Raw genomic sequence first — 18,175 nt, 5'->3', positions numbered from 1 at the left:
TTTTTTATTTTATCACTTCCCAGTACTGCTCCCTGACCAAAGTCTACTGTGAGTTAGACATATTGTATATGTCTATTTTATAGTCTTTAAAATAAAGTTGTTTTCATAGAAAAAGAAAAAAAGATCACAGGCTCTGACATAAAACAGACCCAGTTCAAATCTTGGCTCTAGGTGTGACTTTGGGTGTGTTACCTCTCTACTGAGCCCTCTCTTTTGCATTTAAAACAGGGATCATAATACTTCATAGCTGTATAATGAGGATTTGCAATATTAAGAAACTGTTTAGTCCAGTGATTGGTTCTGGTTAAGTGCTGATTAGTCTTTATCACCATTATTGTGTTAGGATTCATCTCACTTAACACTCACATTATATATATATATGATATAGCCATTTGCAAGATTGCTTTATATTTAGAACTATGTTTAGATTTCAAGTGAATTGGAGAATGAGTGCCTATTAACTTAAGCAAGTCTTATATCATTTAATGGTAACTTGGTAAGAATTATCAATGAATTGTCTTTCATTATCCTACTTGAGGGTCCTAAAGAAAGAGTAAGGTGCAGGAAAGTAGGCATGGAATTTGGCACCATATATGCCCATTGTTCTTGTTCTAGTGCTGCGACTCATTGCTGGTGGGAACAGGAGCTTTAATTACACAAATAAAAATTTTTCCCATTGCTAAATGGAACAGACTGACAGATATCAGAGGGAAGGAGAGGGGGGAGGATGCGAAGAGTTAAACAAAAAATACATGTATGTATAGCCAATGGGAACAGACAATAATGTGGTGAAGGTGGGAGGGGGGGCATTTGTAATAGAGTCAAAAATTAAAAGAAATAAAATAAAAATGGGTAAAAAAATTTCCCATTGCTAAATCTTACCTGTGTGTATAGAATTCTTTCAGTGATACAAAGTAGTACACTCCTCTAAATACTATGTGACTATCTGTAAAATGAAGCTATAAATGCCCACTCTAGAGGAATGTAAAGTTGATAAGCTATATATATATATATATATATATATATATATATATATATATATATATGTAAATGCAGTAGGAGTCAGCAAACTTTTTTGTAAAGGACAAGATAACAATATTTTAGACTTTTGAGGGCCGTGAAGTCTCAATTGAAACTACTCATTCTGCTTTTGTAGCACAAAAGCAACCATATAAATTATGTAAGCCATAGCCAGTTTGCTCTGTAGATAGAGCATTAGTCTGTGGACTGAAGGGTCCCAAGTTCAATTCCCATCAAGGGCACATGCCCGGGTTGTGCCCTTGATCCCCAGATGGGGGTATGCAGGAGACAGCCGTTCAATGATTTTCTCTCATCATTGATGTTTCTATCTCTCTCTCCCTTTCCCTTCCTCTCTGAAATAAATAAAAATATATTTAAAAAAAAATAAAATAAGACCCAAACAGGAAAGAAAAATTGGCAGCAGAAAAAAACAGACATGTCCTGAGCCTTGTCCCCGAGCAGAAAGAAAGAACAGCTGACGGTCACACAGGGAGAGTTTGGTGGTGAGTTAAGGGACAGCTATACTCCAGGAGAAGGTGGGGGACTGCTGGAAGGGGTTCCCCTCACTGGGCAGCCCTCTCTGCTGCTGAGTTCCATCCCAGAGCCACCAGCTCGAATGCAGAGACCACACCATCTTAAAGGGGAAAGTGGATATTATCAGAAGCCTGAAAATCTACAATGTGGCACCAACCAAACAGCTGCATATTCCAGAGCACCAGTCAACAATTGATGCAAACACGTAGATTCAGAGGAGAATCTACACTTCACCATGGAAAGGAGAAAGAGAACTACATAACCAGACATCCAGAGAAGAGAGATGATGGGGAGACAAAGAAACAGGCCACATATGAAAGAAAAGCAGGCACCACCAGAAAAGCAAGTGAAGGAAATGGAGGCAAGCAATCTGTCAGAGAAATGGTTATAAGGTAACTGAAAAGAATGGAAGGCAAATTCGACAATATGAGTAAGAACCGAGAGAAAATGAAGAAGAAACAAGAAGAAATGAAAAATGACATCGCTGCTGTAAAGAACTCAATAGAAAACATCAAGAGTCAACTAGAAAAAGCAGAGGACTGCATCAGTGAGCTAGAAGACAAGATTGGGAAGAAAAGCACACAAGTAGAGCAGTTTCTAGAAAAAAAATTAAAAAGCAGGGGTAGAGCTTAAGGGAACTCTGGGACAACATGAAACAAAACAACTTCAACTTAATAAGGGTTCCAAAAGAAGAAACTGAGCAAGGAATAGAAAACCTGTTTGAAGAAATAAGGACAGAAAACTTCCCTGATATAGGAAAGAAAAAGAAAAAAAAAACCAAAAAACAAAAAACAAGAGGCTCACAGATTCCCAAGCAAAATGAACCCCAAAAGACCAATGCCAAGGCACATTATAATTAAATTGGCAAACACCAGCGACAAAGTAAGAATCTTAAAAGTGTCGAGAGAGACAGAAAGTTACCTACAAAGGAACCCCCATCAGACTAGCAACTGATTTCTCAACAGAAATTCATTAGGTCAGAAAGGAATGGAATGAAATACACAAGTCATGCAAAGGAAGGGTCTGAATCCAAGAATACTTTACCCAGCAAGGCTATCAATCAAAATTGAAGATGAAATCAGGAGCTTCAAAGACAAAAAAGGACCGAGGGAATTTATTACCACCAAACCAGCAATGCAAGAAATGTTAAAGGGTCTGCTGGAAAAAAAGAAGAAGAAGAAGAAGAAGAAGAAGAAGAAGAAGAAGAAGAAGAAGAAGCAGCAGCAGCAAAGAAAGAACATTGTCGACAAATAAATACCTATCAATAATAACTTTAAATGTAAATGGATTAAATGCCCCAATAAAAAGACATATGGTAACAGACTGGATAAGAAAACAAGACCCATATATCTGCTGTCTACAAGAAACCCACCTCAGAAAGAAAAAAAGACGAACACAGACTGAGGGTGAAGGGCTGGAAAACGGTTTTTCAGGTGAATGGAAATGAAAAAAAAAAAGCTGGGGTAGCAATACTTATATCTGACAAATTAGATCTCAAAGTGAAGGACATAACAAGAGATAATGAAGGCCACTTCATAATACTAAAGAAAGAAATCCAACGAGAAGAAATAACTCTGGTAAATATATATACGCCCAATACAAGAGCACAAAAATACATAAAAAAAAAAAAAACTCCAAAAAACTCCTGGATGATATCAAGGGAGATATGGACAGCAATACATTCATAGCAGTTGATTTTAATACCCCACTATTACCATTGGACAAATCCTCTAAGTAAAAACTCAGCAAAGAAACATCAATCCTAAATGACTCAATAGACCAGATGGAATTAATTGACATCTTCAGAACAAAGCCACCGAATATACATTCTTCTCCAGTGCACATGGGTCATTTTCAAAGATAGACCATATGTTGGGTCATAGGCAAAATCTCTTCAAATTCAAGAAGATAGAAATCATATCAAGCATCTTCTCAGTTCACAGTGGCATAAAACTGGAAATCAATTACAATGAAAACAATCCAAAAATATCTAACACATGGAGACTAAACAGCAAGCTATTAAACAATGAGTGGGTAACCAAAGACATCAAAGAAGAAAAAAACAAACAAACATCATAGCAACAAATGACAATGAAAAGACAACAATCCAAAATTTATGGGACACAATGAAAGCAGTTCTGAGGAAGTTTCTAGCTCTACAAGCCTACTGTAAAAAATAAGAAACAATGGTAATAAATTACCTAACCCTACAACTCATTTTGTTAGAAAGAAAGTGACAAGAAAAGCCCAATGTAAGCAGAAGGAAGTAAATAATAAAGATGAGTGGAGATAAACAACATAGAAACAAAAATAAATAAATGAATAAATAAATAAATAAATAAATAAATAAAAAAGATAAATGAAACCAAGAGCTGGTTCTTTGAAAGGATAAATAAGATTGATGAACCTCTGACAAGACTTACCAAGAAGCAAAGAGAGAGGACCCAAATAAACAAAATCAGAAATGAAAGAGGCGAAATAACAACAGACTCCTCCGAAATACAAAAGATTGTTAAAAAATTCTACGAACATCTCTATTCCAACAACGTGGACAACCTGAAGGAAATGGACATATTCCTAGAAAAATATAATCTTCCAAAACTCAATGAGGGAGAATCTAAACATCTCAGTAGGCTAATAACTATAGAATAAATTAAAACAGTCATCAAAAAGCCTCCAGAAAACAAAAGCCTGGAGCCAGATTGCTTCACAGGGGAGTTTTACCAAACATTCAAGGAAGAACTAAAACCTATTGTCCTTAGACAATTCCAAAAAATTCAAGAGGAAGGAATGCTTCCAAGCATCTTCTGTCAAGCCACCATCACCCTAATACCAAAACCAGATAAAGACAACACAATGAAAGAAAATTATAGGCCAATATCCCTCATGAACATCAATGCCAAGATCCTCAACAAAATTCTATCAAATTAGCTCCAGCAGTACATCAGAAAGATCATACACCATGACCAAGTAGGATTTATCCCAGGAATGCAAGGATAGAATAATATCTGCAAATCAATAAACATGATACATCACATAAACAAATTGAGAGATAAAAATCACATAGTCATATCAATTGATGCCGAAAAAGTATTTGACAAAATCCAACACCCTTTCTTGATAAAAACCCTCAGCAAAATGGGAATACAGGGATCATACCTCAACATCATAAAAGCCATATATGATAAACCCTCAGCCAACATCATACTCAATGGGCAAGAACTAAAACCATTTCCCCTAAGTACAGAAACAAGACAGGGATGCCCACTCTCACCAATCCTGTTTGACATAGTACTGGAAGTATTAGCCATTGCAATTAGACAAGAAGAAGAAATAAAAGGCATCCAAATTGGAAAAGAAGTAAAGCTGTCTTTATTTGCAGATGACATAATATTGTATATAAAAAAATAAAAAAAGTGCATCAAAAAACAGACTTCATAAATGAATTTGGCATTGTATCTGGATACCAAATTAGCACCAAGAAATCTATGGCCTTTCTATACACTAATAATGAACTTACAGAAAGAGAGACTAAAAAGGCAATCCCATTTACCATTGTACCAAAAAATTTAGAAACTAGGAATAAACTTAACTAAAGAGGTAAAAGATCTATATGGGGAAAACTACATGACACTGAAAAAAGAGATAGAGGAAGATGTAAACAGATGGAAGAAAATACCATGTCAGTGGATTGGTAGAATCAACATCGTTAAAATGTCCATACTACCCAAAGCAATCTATAGATTCAATGCACTCCCCATGGCATATTACACAGACCTAGAAAGAACTCTTCAAAAAAAATCATGTGGAATAAAAAAAAGACCCCAAATAGCCACAGCAATCCTAACAAAGAAGAATAAAGTAGGTAGGATCTCAATACCAGATTTCAAGCTGCATTATTGGCTTTGTAATATAGCTTGAAATCTGGTATTGAGATCCCACCTACTTTATTAAACAGCCTAGTACTGGCATAAGAACAGACATATAGACCAATGGAATAGAAGATAGAGTAGGGGTGTCGAACTCAATCAGAGAAGGGGCCAAAATCTAAAATCCAGCCTAAATCGCGGGCCGAATGGTTTACTGAACAGTCATAAACTGTCATTGTGATGGAAACGCAGCAGAGTGCAGTGATGACAGCGCAGTGCGGGCCACATTGCAAGGCCTGGTGGGACGGATTTGGCCCACGGGCCTTGTGTTTGACACATGTGAGATAGAGAATCCAAATATCGACCCAAAAGACTATACTCAATATTTGACAAAGTAGGCATGAACATACAATGGAGTCAAGGCAGTCTCTTCAATAAATGGTGTTGGGAAAATTGGACAGATACATGCAAAAAATGAAACTAGACTACCAACTTACACCATACACAAAAATAAACTAAAAATGGATATAGGACTTAAACATAAAATGGGAAACCATAAAAATACTAGAGGAATCCACAGGCAGCAAAATCTCAGATATGCTGAAAGAATTTCTTCACTGATACTGCTCCTAGGGCAATGGAAACTAAAGAGAAAATAAGCAAATGGGACTACATCAAAATAAAAAACTTTTTACAGTAAAAGTAACCATCAACAAAACAACAAGAAAGCCCACTGTATGGGAGAACATATTTGCAAATGTTATCACTGATAGAGGTTTAATTTCCAACATCTACAGGCAGCTTATACAACTTAATAAAAGGAAGATACATGATCCAATAAAAAAAAAATGGGCAAGAGACCCAAATAGAATCTTTTTGAAAGAAGACAGAAGGAAGGCCAAGAGGCACATGAAAACATGCTCAAAGTCACTCATTATCTGAGAGATGGAAATCAAAACTACAATGCGTTGCCATCTCACACCTGTCATAATGGCTATCATCAACAAATCAACAAATGACAAGTGTTGGCAAGGATGCCAAGAAAAAGGAACCCTTGTGCACTGCTGGTGGGAATGCAGACTGATACAGCCACTGTGGAAAACAGTATAGCGTTTCCTCCAAAAACTAAAAATGGAACTACCATTTGATCCTGTAATCTCACTCCTTGGAATATATTCTAAGAAACTTGAAACACCAATCAGAAAGTATACAGGCACCCCTATGTTCATAGCAGCACAATTTACAATAGCTAATATTTGGAAACAGTCTAGGTGCCCGTCAGTAGATAATTTGATCAGAAAACCATGGTACATCTACACAATGGAATACTATGCTGCCATAAAAAGAAGGAATTCTTCCCATTTACAGCAACCTAGATGGAACTGCAGAGCATTATGCTAAGTAAAATAAGCCATTCAGTGAAAGAAAAATACCACATGATCTCACTCATTAAAACATTATAAACTGATGAACAAAAAGATAGATATAGAGGCAGTAAAGCATCAGTCTGTCAAATTATAGTGGCAAGTTTAGGGAGAGGTGGCGGAGATAAGAGATCAACTGACGGACTTGTATGCATGCATATAAACATAACCAATGGATGCAAAACACTAGGGGGTGTGGGCATGTGTGGTAGTGAGGCAATGGTAAGTTATGCACACATATAATATCTTAATAAATGAAAATGGGGGAAAATAAAATAAAATATGTAAGCAAATAAGTTTGGATGGTTTCCAATAAAACTTTCTTTACAGAAACAGATGGCAGGCCTTTTTTGCTAACTCTTGATTTATATCCTTATTCTCAAGCACCAACTATATGTCAAATACCTAGTAAGCATTGAGGGAGCAAAGTAAACCCGATCCAGTATTTATCCTGAAAAAGCTCTCATAAAATAGGTAATCAAAATGCAGGGTTATATTGCTTCATAGAGTCATGGAGTGTGTTAGCTGTGTGACAATGCAGACCCCTGTAGTTGTGTGTTATAATGATGGCTCTACTTCTATCTTAGGAAGAGTCTTTTTGGTCCAATGAATCTTATCAAATTTGTTGATAAAGATTTCACCTCATATATTATTTTGTTAATCTTAATTATTTCACAAAACTTTTATAAAATGATGATTAGAACAAATTGGTTTATGTAAAAATGGGATTTCTTTCATTGTTGTGCCCATTCTTAGTTCCCCTATAGGAAAATTCAGCTTTGTAGCATTCCCTTTTTTCAGTGGATTTCCTATAAACACTAGGTCAATGAGAAAACCAAAGGAGGAGCACTGTGGTCTGGCCTGTATAATGGGAATCTGAGCCCTACTTTTTCACTCTGTAATTGTGTGCTAGGGAAGATCCCTTTGGACATAAATTTGCAATGTGCATCTACTTGCTTTTTACTTAAATTTTCTGTGTTTCAGTTTCATACTGTGCAATGTTGGTTGGAGTGGACTAGTGGATCTCAAAGTTCTTCTTTATTTTAGTTATGCTTAGAGATTAAGACTGGTTCTTCTCAGGGCATGTTCTTTTTTGGGTTATACTTAGGGCAAAACCCAAGGGGAAGGGCTCTGGCCAGATTGAAAAGTGGGGAATGTTAAGAATTATGAGTTCTGAATGCCCAAGTCCTCTTTGATTTAGGAAGTCTTTTTGTAAAAGGGTTATCATGTATAGTGGTTATCTCCCATCAATTCGCCTCCCCCACTTTGGACCCTGGAACTAATAATATGTCCAGATGCCTTTTTTTAGGAGTCTAATTCTGCTCTATTGCTGCCAAAGGAAGTCAGCAGACAGTCAGAAAGGCAGGCAGGCTTGTGTATGGACCATCCTCTGTGTGCATAGCCATGTTCTACCAAGGGAGTATAGTATAATGGTTAAGGGCACGACCTCTGGTGTCACTGTGTGGATTCAAATCCCAACTCTTATTAGTCATGGCTGTGGAGAATCTCTAAGCAAACAATTCAATCTTTCTTCTCCTCAGTTGAACCATCTTTAAAGTGGAGAGGACAGTAGTACCCACCTCATAGGTTGTTGTGAGAACTAAGTAGATAAAGAAAAATTTAGTGCAGTTTTTATTAATGTTATCTGTTATTGTCATCCTGAGTTGTACAGAACTTATGGATGAGGGTGGGAGTGTGGAACAGAGGTGAGGGCTCTTCCTGGACTGGGAGGCAGGATGATTAGGCTTCCTTTCTTGGCCTGCCACTGGGGGCTTGTTGTGTGATCTAAGTCAACTCTGCCCCTTTATGGTCTCAGTTTCCCAAACTTTTTGCTTTTTCTCATTTTTTTTCAAACTTGAGTTTTCTTCTGAGTCAAATAGATTCTGTGCAAGCTGTGCACGTAAACACAGAAATGACACAGAGTAAAGTTAACCTTGAAGATGAGCGTAGAGAAGAAAGAGCAAACAGATCTTGGGGAAGTGAGCTGACCCCTGTCAAAACCACCAAGAAGGCAGAATCTGTATTTGGTGCTCTGGGTTCTGCCCAATTTCCCCTCTTTCTTTCCTTTCCCTTTGCCTATCAATCTGCCTTCTTGACTCTTCCCCTCTTAGCAAACCCTGTTCTTAGGCTATGCAGGGCAGAGGAACAAAGAGCACTGGATGGAGTGATATCCCAGATCTAGTCCCTACTGCTCTGGAAAGCATTATTGGGAACCCCTAATCTTCACTCTGTTCACCTCTTCCCAGCCCCAGCACCTCCTCAGTCTACTGTCCCTGCCTTTTTTCCCTCTCAGATACCACTGCCCTCTATAAGATCACTTATAAGGCTATATAATAATTCTTTTTTACAACCAGTCTCTCCCAGTAACCTGTGAGCTTGGGTGATGAGATATATGTGTCTGTTTCATCTCAGTGGTTCCAGCACCTAGCTGCAGGGTCAGTGCTGAGCAGGTGATCTGAAAAGTGAACTCACAACCAATTGGTTTTCCACATGAATGGAGGAACAAATTAGAAGCATGAACTGGATTTTTACCTGCTGCTCCCTTGGCTTTGTGGCTTAAGCAAGACAGGTGTTTTCTCTAGATCTTCAGTGTCTCCCTCCACGGACCATGAAAGGATCAAAATTATGGACTTCTGAAGTACCTTTTAGCTTTTTCTTCTTTTTTTTGGCTTTAAAAAATGTATATTTGTTCAGTTGTCAGGATCTGATGATAGTAGCTTTAAGTTATGTTCCTCTCAAGTATATTTTCTTTTTAAATAGGAATTGTGGCTTTTCTTAGAACACAAGATAAATTATCATCTCCTCCAATCCAGACCCTAAAGATTTGGTGGCTAAGTGGTGACAAAGTATATTTTATGTTTTTGATTATAGCAAATCTGTAAAGAACCCTGTGTGTGGTTTTGCCTAATATAGCTCTTCTTTCTCCCTCTCCCTCTCCCTTTCACCTTTCTTTCTCTCTTCCTCTCTCCCCCCTTTCTCTTTCTCACGTTTCTTCAGCTTGAAATCAGTGACCAGGCCTTCCTCTGTGCCTTAGTGGCCCCATCACTTGCTGTGACCATGGAAGCTCTCACCAACTGCCAGACTGCCTCCTTCTCTGAGCTGGTGCCCAAGGGTTACCTGACTCAGATCCTCCAAAGCTGCCCTGAGGTAGAAGGCCTGGCTGGGGATGTGGAGCTGGAGGATTCTGAACAGTATGACATGAGTCCCAGGGATGAGAGTGGTCAAGACAAAAAGAAAAACAAAGTCAGCAAGATCTGGAATTTTGTGAGTCGCAGAAAAGGGCCTTCCTGTCAGGGGAAGCGACCCCAGTCCATGATTTTATTGAGAGACACTTCTAAGTCATCAGAGTTGAAACCTAAAGTCACGTTAATGGATCGGATGAAGTCTGTTAAGAGATTGAAGCCTTCAATTGGGTCCTCTAAAAATACTGCTCCTAGGAGTAGCAAGCCCCAGGAACCCCAGGAGTCCTCAAGTAGTTATAATGTGAGGAAGGCTGAGCAGACCCCAAAGCCCCTCCGCCATTCCTATGCAGGCCACATTGAGGTCCTGGAGCCCTTCCTTCCGGAGGTACAGAGGCTTGTACACACTCCCAATAGGGAAAACCAGAAAGTGTGGACCTTCAAAGACTCTGGTATTCAAGTGGAAGAAGATCCTTGTGAGAAAGAGGCTCCTGAGCAGCCTAGCAGCAGAAGCGGCAGGTGGACTAGGAGCTACCTGAAAAACATGTTCCCTGGGGACCGTGAGGCTCTACAAATATCAGCCAGAAACTCCAGAATTCAGGAACTCAAGGTCACCATAAAGGGCTCCAAGTTGGAAGGGAACGTGGAAGGAGGCTACGAGGAAAGTCCTGGGCACCTGCGCCGAGACAAGGCTGCACCTTTTGGTGGTGTTGTCAAGTTTTTCAGCAATATGGCTGAGGTGGCCCGCAAATGGCGGGCATTCTCCCGGGAAGAGTCCCAGATGGGCTCCCAACGTCGCTGCCACCAACGCCACGAGGCCTACTTGGTCCATGATGGCCAAGGCTTCATCTTGAAGCGTGCTGCTTCCCAGGACTACTCCAAGGTCAACTTGCCCTTCAGACCCCCTGATGCTGCACCATGTGGCAGTGCCATTGGAAGGCAGCAGCACGGCCACCTCAATGCCTCACAGGCCTCATGTACTTTTCAAATGAACATTGAAGGCAAGAAGATGCCAGGTCAAGCTTTGAAAGATCCCTGTTCTACTGCTGCCTTGGCTTGGATGTTAACCTCCACTGCCTTTGAATTCCAGAATGATCCCACGTCACAGAAAGGCTACAGCTGCCATGACAACTGTGCCTTCACCAGGGAGCACTGCTCCTCTGAAGAGCTTGAGGAAGATTCTGAGACTGTAGTCAGCTTCCTCAAAAAAGATGACAATGCTGGAGAGTCCCCTCAGCTCAGCACCTGCTCCAGGAGGACTGCCACTCAAGCTGTTGTGGAGAAGCTAGAGGAGAACCTCAGCAAGATGGAAGAGCAAGAGGCCAGAAGGGGCCCTACAAGGTCCAGTCAGGCAGGGAAGCCCCACAAGTCTGATTTGGGTATGGATTCAGCAGATACAGAAAGTGAAGCCAGCAAGGCCTGCTCTGGAGTTCCCAATATTCAGGTAAGAGGGGACTTGTCTTTTCAGATCACCATTTGAAACATTCAGTATCCCAGAAGTCAACTAAACTTCCGTGCCCTCCCCACAACCTCACCTTTTGCCAGGAATATTCTGGAAGGAATGCTCCTATCAGTCATTGACTGATCCTAAACCCCAGGGCAACTTTTGTCCCCTTTTTGGCTCAATTCCTGCACTTGCACCTCAATTCAGCCTTGAATCAAAACTGTAGCTCTGGGAATGGCAGCAAAATGACCAGGGTCATTTAATGACACTCAAGACAGCCATGCTCTCCTGTGAGACATTTCCCCTCTTTGCCACCTTCCCCTCTCCCACCAACAGTAGCTGAATTCATAAATTCGTATCAAGGAAAGCCTCAGAGCTGAGTGTCAGATGACCTGGATTTGTGTCCCAATACTGTGCCTGACTATCTGTAGGACACTGAGACAAATCCTGCCATCTTGCTGGACCTCAGTTTCTCTATGGAGAGAAGGAGGCTATCTTGGTGTCTCAAAGATCTCTAATATCTTCTTGTAACAATACTTTGTTATTTACCTGAAGAATATAGACAGACAGCCCAATAACATTCTTCTCCCAGCATTCATTGAGTGGTAGCTTTATATACATCCTCTTACAGGTGCTGTCACATATATTATTTTAATTTAATTTTTAAAGTAACTTTGTCAGGTGAAAGTGGTTTTCCTTATTTTATCAATGAAATCATAGAGATTGCAATAGAATTTGGATTCAAATCACACCTTTGACTTCAAGTCTAGTGCTTTAGTCTAGCTGTCTATAGTTTTCAGTGTCTCATTATAGTGGTGACAAACAGGGGCTCACCACACCATAGACAAAGAAAAATGTGCTAGAATTGTAGTATGAAGAATGTTAAATAAACACTAGAAGGGGTTATTTGGCTTTGAGACTTAAGAATGTCTTTATAAGGGGTATGTTATAGTTTCTCCAGTAATTTTAAGGCAAAACATTTTAAGGGTAGTTAATTAAAATGTTCCTTCTTGGTTGTTGTTGTGGTGTTGTTGTGGTGTTGAGGTAGTCTAGTTTGACAGTTCTTAATCTGTCCTGTCATCCCTCACATTCTACTTTCAGAGAACTTGGCCCATCAGGACAGAAGCAATAAGACTGTCTTTTCTGAGAAGGACATTAATATGTTTATAAGCATTCTCTTCTTAAGTGTATCATTTTTTGTAAGCTTTAAGGACATAAACATTGGCATAATACTGGGATTAAATTTCATTTCAGTGGTTTTAAGACCAACAATCAATCAAGCAAAGGTACCTAATTATTCCATTAGCTAATAATTACAATTGGGTACTGCATATCCAAGGTTACCAGTCACTAGGAAGAGGTTCACAGATGAATACATATCCTTGCTACAGAGCTGTGTGGAATGGGCATGGAGGTACCTTGTGGTGTATTCTTCAAAGGCTTGTGTGTGACTTTCTTTTTTATCTATAAAATGAGACAAAACACTGCCTACGTAAGAGGGCTGTTGTGGGGAATCGAAGGAGCCAGAGTGTATAAGGTACCTGGCCTAGCACTATTCATGACACATAGTTGTAGCAGTTGTCATTATTATTGAAATTTGGTAAATTATTAAAAACTGTGACAACGTGCATCCAGAGAAACAACCCAAGACAGCACTGTAGCAGCAACTAGTTAATGGGGTAGAAGAGCCATGTGTGAGGTCAGAGAACTGGCTTCTAGTGTCATTTCTACCCCCTACTTGTTTTGTGACCTTTAGAGAGGTCCTTCCCCTCTCTGAGCTTCAGTTTCTCCATTTGAACCAGAGATTGCATGGTTAATTCCCAATTATCTTTTTTTTTTTTTCCTTTCTCTAGTTCTTTCCTCCCAGCTTAGCCTATAATTGTTTCCCTGAGTCCAGTGAGAGACACCCAGTGGCTAGTTTATAAGGCCTCTCCTTGGCAAGCTTCTTGTGCCCTTTGCTGAATGCTAGAAGATGCTGGTTATCTTTTTTTGGGGTGTTAAACACCAGCCCAGACAAGCACTGGGGTCCATGGAAAAAGCAAAGTGGAGTAGGAAAGCTCAATTTCAGGGGACATTGATATAGGTCAGAGATCCTGTTGACCACCTGGTCCAATCACTTTATTTTCCAGATGATGAGGACACTGAGTCCCACAGAAGGGAAAGGATTTCCCCTGACAAACAAGAAAGTGAAAGTCAAGTAGGTACCCAGAGATTTTTGATAAATCACTTTCAAGTACTTTCAGAGTTCCAGTCTTGGCTCTGCCACAAATGCTAATGACAAACCTTCTCCTTTCGGATTTTTGCAGCCTTCTCTGATAACTGGAAATCCTCATTCTTCCCTCAAATACCTGGTAGATCTATTATAAGGCTAAACTGAGATAATGGATATGAAAGCAGTGCATTCTGTAAGTAGAAAAGGCCACAAGTTTGCAATGAATCATATGCAAATAGAGATGAAAAACTTGGTCCTTGGTATTTCCTAGAGAAACTGGACTTTGGTCAGCTTCCTCCAAGGTGCTTTATTTTTGAAGTGTATTTACTCAACCGTCCAGAGCTAAGTGGCTCCAAAAACTCTTGCTGCTTTGGCACAGAATTGATTGTGGCCTAGCCTAAGGCTGCTCTTGTAGCCCAGGAGGGGGTGCAGCTTCAAGGGTAAGATGTCAGAAGGCAGGGATATGGTCTCTTCCGAAACCTTCATTTGGGGGATTTTTCAAGGGTTAGTGGGGACTAAAACTTCTCTGTGCCTCACTCCTTGCATTAAGAAAATGAGGGGAGTAATATTAATAATTCTAGCTAACATTTATATAGTGCTTATTATGTGCTGAGATGCTCTCAGCATTATACCCAAATGAAATTATTTTGTCTCATAATTACCCAATGAAGTTAGGGACTATCTTTAAAATGAGTGCGATAATAATACCCACCTTACAGGGTTGTTGCAAAGATGAAATGAGTAAATACACTTAACTACTGTTATAAGTTTCTGACTAAGAGTCATGGTACAACAAATGTTAGCTATTTTCATTAGTTATTAAAAGCACTTGTCACAGGAAGGGACTGTACCTCAAAACTCTCACTTTAGTGAGAATTAGTAAAATACAAATTGAGGTAGAAAGGGGAATATCATAGGCATTCTTTAGATTTGTACAAGATATTATTCTTTACAGAGTGCTTTTCCAGATATAAATGGATTTTCAAAATTTCTCTAATTTAACTGTCATTATTATTATTGCTATTCTGGTGTGACAGATGAGGGACTGGAGGCACTATATATGAGGAACAAAACATTGAAGTTGGAATCAAAATGCCCATTTTGAAGGTTCTGGTTCTTTCACGTTATTGGATATGAGATTTTTGATAAGTCATTTTCAAGCACTTTGATTCTTGCTTTCCTTCATTTGTCAACTGGAAATAGGAAGTCTTCTCTGATTTCTTCATAGAGTAGAAAGAAAATATAGATATATATTGAATACTCACTATGTGCTTTTAATTACACTTGATGCCCTCGGTGTCTCTGATGTATTAATCTCATAACCACTATCCTATTGTATTATGCTTCTGCCTACAAGTGATACTCATAACCATACTTAGAAGCAGCTTGGCAGTTACCTGTTTTCAGCATTTTACAGATGAAAAGACTGAGCCTTATTTGCGGATACAAAGGGAGTCAGCGGTAGGTGCAGAATCAGGACACAGGGATCCTTTGCCAGTGCTGGATCTACATACACTTCCTCTCACTCCATTCTAGAATCTATTGAGAATTATTGAACCCAATTTCCTCTGTTACTTAGCTGCTGTACATTTCAAAGCTGTTTGCACAACCTATGGGCTGTGAAGGAAACTACAGTCAAATTTTCAGCTATGTTGGCCTCTCTTCTCTGTACCTGCCCCCCCCCCCATGAATCTGTACACAAACTATGGGTTCAGCTTCTCCTTCCTAGAAGAATGTAAGGGAGGAATAGGTGGGGCACTCCCTGAGTGAGCAAGGTTGTCACCCTGCTGTGGGTTCTGTTGTCCAGATCCTCAAAAACACTGGACAAAGAAGAAACTCCAAAGTGGGTACTATATCAAGGTGTTTCTGGACACACCAAATTGTGAACTCGATGCTACAGGAGCTCTAATATGGGCAGCCAGGTCGTATCAATAGATTTTCTTTATAGATATTATGGCTACAGAATTGTAACCTTAGTTCCAGATGGGCCTTAGCTAAAGTGCAAATGGTGTCTTCTACCTTTGTTTTTTACCTCTTCCAGTTCTGGGGGGTACCTGCCACTGTCATCTAAGCTTTAAGCTGCTTAGTTATGGTCCTGTCCCAAGCTGCAGTTACTTTCTGTATTGGAAAAAATTGTGTCCAACAAAATATCTCTTCAAGTCCTTAACCTCAGTTCCTGTGAAATTGACTTTATTTGAAAATAGAGTCTCTGCAGATGCAATCAAGTTAAAATGACATCATACTGTATTAAGGTGGGCTCTAATACAACAACAGATATCTTTATCAGAAAAGGAAAATTTGGACACAGACAATGATACAGGGTCTCAGTTCCTTTCCCCCCATAACTTTTATTGTGTATAAGGATGAACAAACTTTGGTAGTTGTTCTCTGCTCTTGGAAATTGAGTTAGCAAATGGGCAGAGATCCTTCCCTTGGGTCATTCAAACTTTTAACTGTTTCTTACATCCAGTCATTTAAGTGATGAATGATTCAGGTGAAAGAAACCTGTACTGCATTCATAGTGGCTTAGCAATGTTAAAGAGGAATTTGAAGGATGAAGGGGCCCAAGAATTACTTTTATATTTTTATAAATACAACAGGGCTGTAGTCATATAGACCTAACATTTACAAGTTGTGTCACCTCTGGAAATTGATTTATCTGTTCTGAGCCATGGTTTCTTCACTGTTAAATGGGACACTATCTACCTTATAGAGTAGTTGTAAATACTAAATGAGATAGCATGAATAAGTATACTTAGCAGGATATCTAACACATATGAGGTATTTCACAGATGTTAGTTCCTTTTATCTCTTTCCATTTGGTGATCAAGATTTTGGAAAAGAAAGAAGGATTTGGGATGAAAACAGCTATCTATGTTAATATAAAAAAAGAGAAGTTGTATGTGGTCTTAAGATGTTCTTATGGCAAGTTAAGATGTTCTCTCTCTCTCTCTTTCTCTCTCTCTCTCTCTCTCTCTCTTTCTCTCGCTCTCTCCTCTTTTCTCTCTTCTCTCTCACTTTTTTTTTGTACTTACTGTGGGCTTTATGGGTATTATTCTCATTTCCTCATCCTAGCAACTCTGCACAGTAGGTATTATCACTACCCCTTTTATGCAGATGAGGAAATTAAGACTCAGACAAATTAATTAATTTCCCCCAGGTCTCACATTGAGTAAAGGTTCATGTCTATAGCAAATGCAGAATCCTCACTTTCCAAATCCCAGTACAAACTAAATACATAAAAAATACCCCAAAAGGGAGAAACAAATAAATGGTATTTCTTTAAGTTGATTGACTAATTTTCATATTCTCTACTGCCTGGTGTCTTTTAGGCTCTGGGTAGTTGGATGTTTACTTGGATTTGGGTGCTGGAACAGATGATACTTCAAAATGGAAAGTTCTGCTCTTTAAACCAAGTGTTAGCCTACTCCCAACCCCCATTGAATTACTAATCCTGATTAATTTTCTTTGCAGGCTTTCTTACCCCCAGATGAACCATCACCAAAAAATCTACCCCTCAAAGTCCTCCTGGCAAAATGTCAATCTCTGCCTATCTCATGGAATGTTCCTTTGGAGTTGGATCAGATGTACTGGAGGAGACCCAAGAAGCTTTGCACAGGTATTCATTTTCAAAATTTTTAAAATTAAATTATTATCTTTGTACACATACCATTGCCACCCCTCCCCATACATGCCCTCCCTCCCCAGAGTTTTGTGTCCATTGTTTGTACTTATATGCATGTATACAACTCCTTTGGTTGATCTCTTATGTCCCCCAGATCTCCCCAGCCTCCTCACTGTAATTTGACAGTCTGCCTGTTGCTTTACTGTCTCTATATCTATCTTTTGGTTCTTCAGTTTAAAATGTTCTTTATCATCCATAAATAAGTGAGGTCATGTGGTGTTTCTCTTTCATTGACTGGCTTGTTTCACTCAGTATGATGTTCTACAATTCCATCCAGGTTGCTGCAAATGATGAGAATTTCTTCTTTTTTATGGCAGCATAATATTCCATTGTGTAGATGTACCATGGTTTTTTGATCCAATCATCTGCTGATGGGCACCTAGGCTGTTCCCAAATCCTAGCTATTGTAAATTGTGCTGCTATGAACATAGGGGTGCATATATCCTTTCTGATTGGTGTTTCTAGTTTCTTGGGATATATTCCTAGGAGTGGGATTACTGGATCAAATGGGAGTTCCATTTTCAGTTTTTTGAGGAAGCTCCATACTGTTCTCCACAGTGGTTGCACCAGTCTGCATTCCCACCAGCAGTGCACAAGGGTTCCTTTTTCTCCGCAACCTTGCCAACACTTGTCGTTTGTTAATTTGTTGATGTTGGCCATTCTGAGAGGTGTGAGATAGTACCGCATTGTTGTTTTGATTTGCATCTCTTGGATAATTAGTGACTTTGAGCATGTTTTCATGTGCCTCTTGGCCTTGCTTCTTTTGAGAAGATTCTATTTAGATCCATTGCCCATTTTTTTTAAATTG

At 39.3% G+C, this 18,175-nt stretch overlaps 1 protein-coding gene across 2 annotated transcripts in view; it reads left to right on the top strand.

Annotated features, from left to right (window-relative positions):
• Positions 1–18,175, top strand: part of ARHGEF9 (Cdc42 guanine nucleotide exchange factor 9) — a 314,280-nt gene that overhangs the window by 66,810 nt on the left and 229,295 nt on the right. The window contains exons 1-2 of one of the 2 annotated variants that reach the window (XM_045582382.1): positions 9,936–11,470; positions 17,157–17,301. In XM_045582382.1, the coding sequence (XP_045438338.1) occupies positions 10,046–11,470; positions 17,157–17,301 (1,570 nt within the window). In that variant the 5' untranslated portion in view covers positions 9,936–10,045. Of the gene's footprint in view, positions 1–9,935; positions 11,471–17,156; positions 17,302–18,175 lie in introns of those variants that run through there. The other variant, XM_045582383.1, reaches the window with a different exon arrangement.

Source organism: Pipistrellus kuhlii, unplaced genomic scaffold, assembly GCF_014108245.1.
Source record: "Pipistrellus kuhlii isolate mPipKuh1 unplaced genomic scaffold, mPipKuh1.p scaffold_m20_p_16, whole genome shotgun sequence".
NCBI lineage: Eukaryota > Metazoa > Chordata > Mammalia > Chiroptera > Vespertilionidae > Pipistrellus > Pipistrellus kuhlii.
This window is presented reverse-complemented; position numbering and strand designations above follow the sequence as displayed.